The following is a 4,093-nucleotide window of genomic DNA, read 5'->3' as shown; positions in this document are numbered from 1 at the left end:
CAATTCACAACAACATAAAAGAAACAATTTATTACATATCTAACTTTTATTTTATTTAATGATCTGAAAAATTTATTTGTGAGATACTTTAAAGAAATAAACCATCCAAGAGCAAATGCAATCTTAGAAGAAAGTATCAAACCCCAACGACTTGAAATGTCATGGAGAACAGTTAAAAACAAAGTTGATTGTGGGGTCTTTGCAATGAGAGATATGGAACCTGCATGGGACAACCACTCTCAAAGTGGAAACCAGGTCTTCATAAAGAAAGTGTAGTTCAGCAAACTACTTTAGAGAAGCTCAGGCAAAGATATGCACACATAATGCTAACTTCTGAAATTAACATGTTGAAGGCTAAGTTGTTGGATCTTGCTGAAAAATATCAAAAAGTTGAATTCAAAGTGCGTACTGATCATGAATACAAGGCTATGCAAACAATTCAAAAAAGGTTAAAAGAATATTGATGATTGCTTGTGAAGATGAAAGAATGTTGAAGTGTGATGCTATAGAATAGTTTGTGTGGAAGATGATTGGATTTGAAGTACATGTAAGATGATTCTGAGAAACAAGTTTTAAATGGTTTGTTAAATGTTATTGAACATTGTTTTAATATTTTGTGAAATGCTTATGAGCAGCTTTTATTATCTTGTGTTGAATGATTATGTAATAGAAACAACTTCGCTTATTTCTGTCAGTTTTTTATATTTAAATATTTTCAAAGTTTATTTATGTTTATTCATAAATGAATACGAATATGATATATTCATTTATGATTAAATTAGGAGTAATATGTCAGCATAACAAAGTTCATATATGAATATAACAAATTTCAGATATGAATATAACTAACTTATTAGTAGAAACAAGTTTGCTTATTTATGTCATTTTTTTATATTCAAATATTTTCAAACTTTATTTTTATTTATTCATAAATGAATACGAATATGATATATTCATTTATGAATAAGTTCAAATTAATATGTTAGTATAACAATGTTCAAATATTAACATAAGCAAGTTCAGATATGAATATTACTTATTTATTAGTATAACAAATTTCACATATTTGTATTCATTTATGAATAATTTACAATATCAATATAACTTATTTTATAGTAATTTAAAAAACAAATATCAACATCTCAATTTACCATATCAATATAAATGTGTATTATTCATACATGAATATTATTGTTTATTGTTTTTATCTGCATATATTCATAATGAATAAAACCAAAAAACATAAAAAAAAACTAAGAAATCCCTAACTGTCTTGTGCTGATTTAGCGGCTCCAACTCTTTCTGGACAAGTACGTAAATTGTGTGGAACTCGTTTTCCACATCCTGAACACATTCTATGTTCTTTTTTAGAATTTTCATATGCTACTTCACCTGCACTTGGAATTCTTTTCTTGATTCCAAAATCTTTATTGCTTTGAACTTCAGGAACATGAATATTAATCTCTTCTGGAATAGGAATAGTAACACCCAAATGCTTGCATATGACTTCACCATCTGTCTTGCTTTTCAATCCAGGAGAAATATGATCACTCTCAAATTCCTTCAACAACATTTGTTGTTTCTCAGCAAACAAAGCCAATCTCTTTTTTTCATCTCTTACAATATCCAAATGTGATTCAAAACTATAATATGAATCATTGAATAGCTTTACATTCTCACAATCACCTGAATCGGATTGAACAGAACTAAAACGATAATTTCTTGATATCACATCCTTTCTCTATCTCTTCAAAATTTACCTTTCAGGAATTTCTTTAACACCACATCTCATCATTATTGTAAAAGCATGTCTGCATAAAACACCCATACGCTTAAAATGTTCACAACTGCAATTTATTTCTTTCTCTTCAACTTTTATTTCAACCTGATACAAAAACAAAATTTACACATTTACATTCATATAAGAATACTCATATCAACACTCATATATTCATATAATATTCATATATTCATATATGAATATTGATATTCATATATGAATATTGATATTCATATATGAATATTGATATTCATATATGAATATTGATATTCATATATGAATATTCTCATATTCATATATGAATATTATTACATTTTTCATAAAAAACTAGTAAAATTACCTTAAATTCATTTTTAAAATCACTTTTACTGTTGTTGTGCTGCACAATGTAAACTTCCCAACCATCTTCAATACCAACACATGAGTATGTACAGAAAAAACATGCTTTATATATTTCTTTTTGCACCTCAAAAAATAATGTACTTGTATAAACCTTTGATGCTTGCAGTTTTATTTCTCAAGGTGTTTGCATTTTATATGATGCTTTCTTTGATGCCTTATCAAGCTCTCGTTGAGTATTCCTTTGCTTTTGAATGGCAGTGTCGTAATTCATCATGAAATTCAAAAGTAAGTTCCCACTTTCTGAGTGTGTATTAAAGAATGAATTCATACTCTCTGACCTAGATGTAGTCTTCATCAAACCACACATTGGAATATCACTAAAATATCCAAGTATCCATGAATCACGTATTGTAAACATGTATTTAAACCATCTTGTTTCTTCAAGATTGAATTCCTTCATAAGCAAACCCCACTTCACCTCAAAAACATCAGGTTTCATATTAATATCCCAAACAAGCTTCGAAAACCTTTTTCTAAAGTCTGTGTTCGTAAATAAATCATCTGATATCTGTATTAAAACAAAAATATTCACAAATGAATAAATAATAATAAGTAAAATAACAATCAATATTCATAAATGAATATACTAATAAGTAATATATTTGAAATATATTAAAATAATACCTTTTTTTCAATTTTTTCATTATATGCCACATACATAATCGGTGCTTTGAATTACGAAACACATTCTCAACAGTTTGTTTTATTGCAACATCTTGATCGGTTAAAACAAGTGTTGGTACTTTCCCATGAGTTTTAAGAAATGCTTTAATCAACCAAGAGTAAGACTCAATGCTTTCATTGCTTAGCAACCCAGATCTAACAGTAACCAATTTTTTATGATGGTCAATAGCAGTAAACGGAACAAAAACCATTTGATACCTAACACACAAAAAAAATGTTTATTAAAGTCAAATTTTGATGTATTAATAGGTGAATATAAAAATATTCATATATGAATAAGCTATAAACAAAAGTAGATAAAATAACTTACTTGTTTGTTCGGAAAGTCGCATCAAACGAGATAACATCACCAAATTCAGCATAATATACCTTCTCCATTTCATCAGCCCAAAACATACAGTCCAAAACATCATCTTGACAATTAAACTCAAATGAGTAATTTGGATAGTGAGCTCGACGGTCATTCATTGTGTTTACTATCATTTCTTTATAACAAATAACCCTGTTGATATCTCTCCTTAATTTTTTTATAGTCAACTACTTTTGGCTTTACAAAATCATACCCAACTCTCAAACTTGCCCTCAACTTATGAGCCATACTTGGACCTTTTTTTTGATGTGGAAGCACGCACAATAAACTCTTTTTCTAAATATGACATTTGTCTCGCTTTTTTTTAAATCGCTTCTCTTCTCAAGTGGATGGTTGTGAAGTTCAACAAACTGAAAAACTTTATAATCTAGAGTTCCATACATAGATTCAAATATAATCTTTGCTTGACAACCAATAGATCTTGAATTTGAATTTCGTTTCCTCCTAACACCACTTGTACCTAATGTGTCACAAGATTTCTTTTTCTGTTTACCACCACGATTACATATAACATGTTTCTTCTTTATAATCTTGTTATCAAACCTTGACTGTGTGCTCAGTCTAACATCAAAACCACCAATTTCAGCATACTCATAATACATTTTGATAGCCAACTTTAATGATTTGAAGATTAAACCCTTAAATGGAATAAGTTGAACAGATACATCTGGCTTATAGACATGTTCTCCAATTATATCATCACAATATTGCACATCATGTACTGAACTTGAAGATTCGCCACCTAAAACAATAATGCATGAATACAACAATAATATATATGAATACATGAAACTCATATAAATAAAACAAAAAACATTCATATATGAATAAAACATTCATATATGAATACATAAAAT

The 4,093-nt window shown here is 28.2% G+C and overlaps 1 protein-coding gene across 1 annotated transcript; it reads right to left on the bottom strand.

The window, feature by feature from the left end:
- Positions 1 to 1,264: 1,264 nt before the first annotated feature.
- Positions 1,265 to 3,334, bottom strand: LOC145063904 (protein FAR1-RELATED SEQUENCE 2-like). Its single transcript, XM_079011467.1, has 6 exons — positions 3,177 to 3,334; positions 2,869 to 3,064; positions 2,453 to 2,690; positions 2,121 to 2,185; positions 1,761 to 1,885; positions 1,265 to 1,643 (listed from the first exon to the last, which is right to left on the bottom strand). The coding sequence occupies exons 1-6, from the start codon at positions 3,332 to 3,334 to the stop codon at positions 1,265 to 1,267; spliced, it is 1,161 nt and encodes a 386-aa protein (XP_078867593.1).
- Positions 3,335 to 4,093: the final 759 nt, after the last annotated feature.

The sequence above is a fragment of the Lactuca serriola genome, chromosome 7, assembly GCF_051521515.1.
Source record: "Lactuca serriola cultivar US96UC23 chromosome 7, Lser_US96UC23_V15, whole genome shotgun sequence".
Taxonomy (NCBI): domain Eukaryota; kingdom Viridiplantae; phylum Streptophyta; class Magnoliopsida; order Asterales; family Asteraceae; genus Lactuca; species Lactuca serriola.
The sequence above is the reverse complement of the archived record's forward strand: the minus strand, read 5'-3'. Positions and strand labels throughout refer to the sequence as shown.

Coding starts and splice junctions, on each gene's coding strand:
- LOC145063904 (XM_079011467.1), bottom strand. CDS start 3,334: ATGAATGACCGTCGAGCTCACTATCCAAATTACTCATTTGAGTTTAAT. Junction 3,065..3,176: donor GCGACTTTCCGAACAAACAA/GTAAGTTATTTT, acceptor TTTGTGTGTTAG/GTATCAAATGGTTTTTGTTC. Junction 2,186..2,452: donor GACTACATCTAGGTCAGAGA/GTATGAATTCAT, acceptor TTGGTATTGAAG/ATGGTTGGGAAGTTTACATT.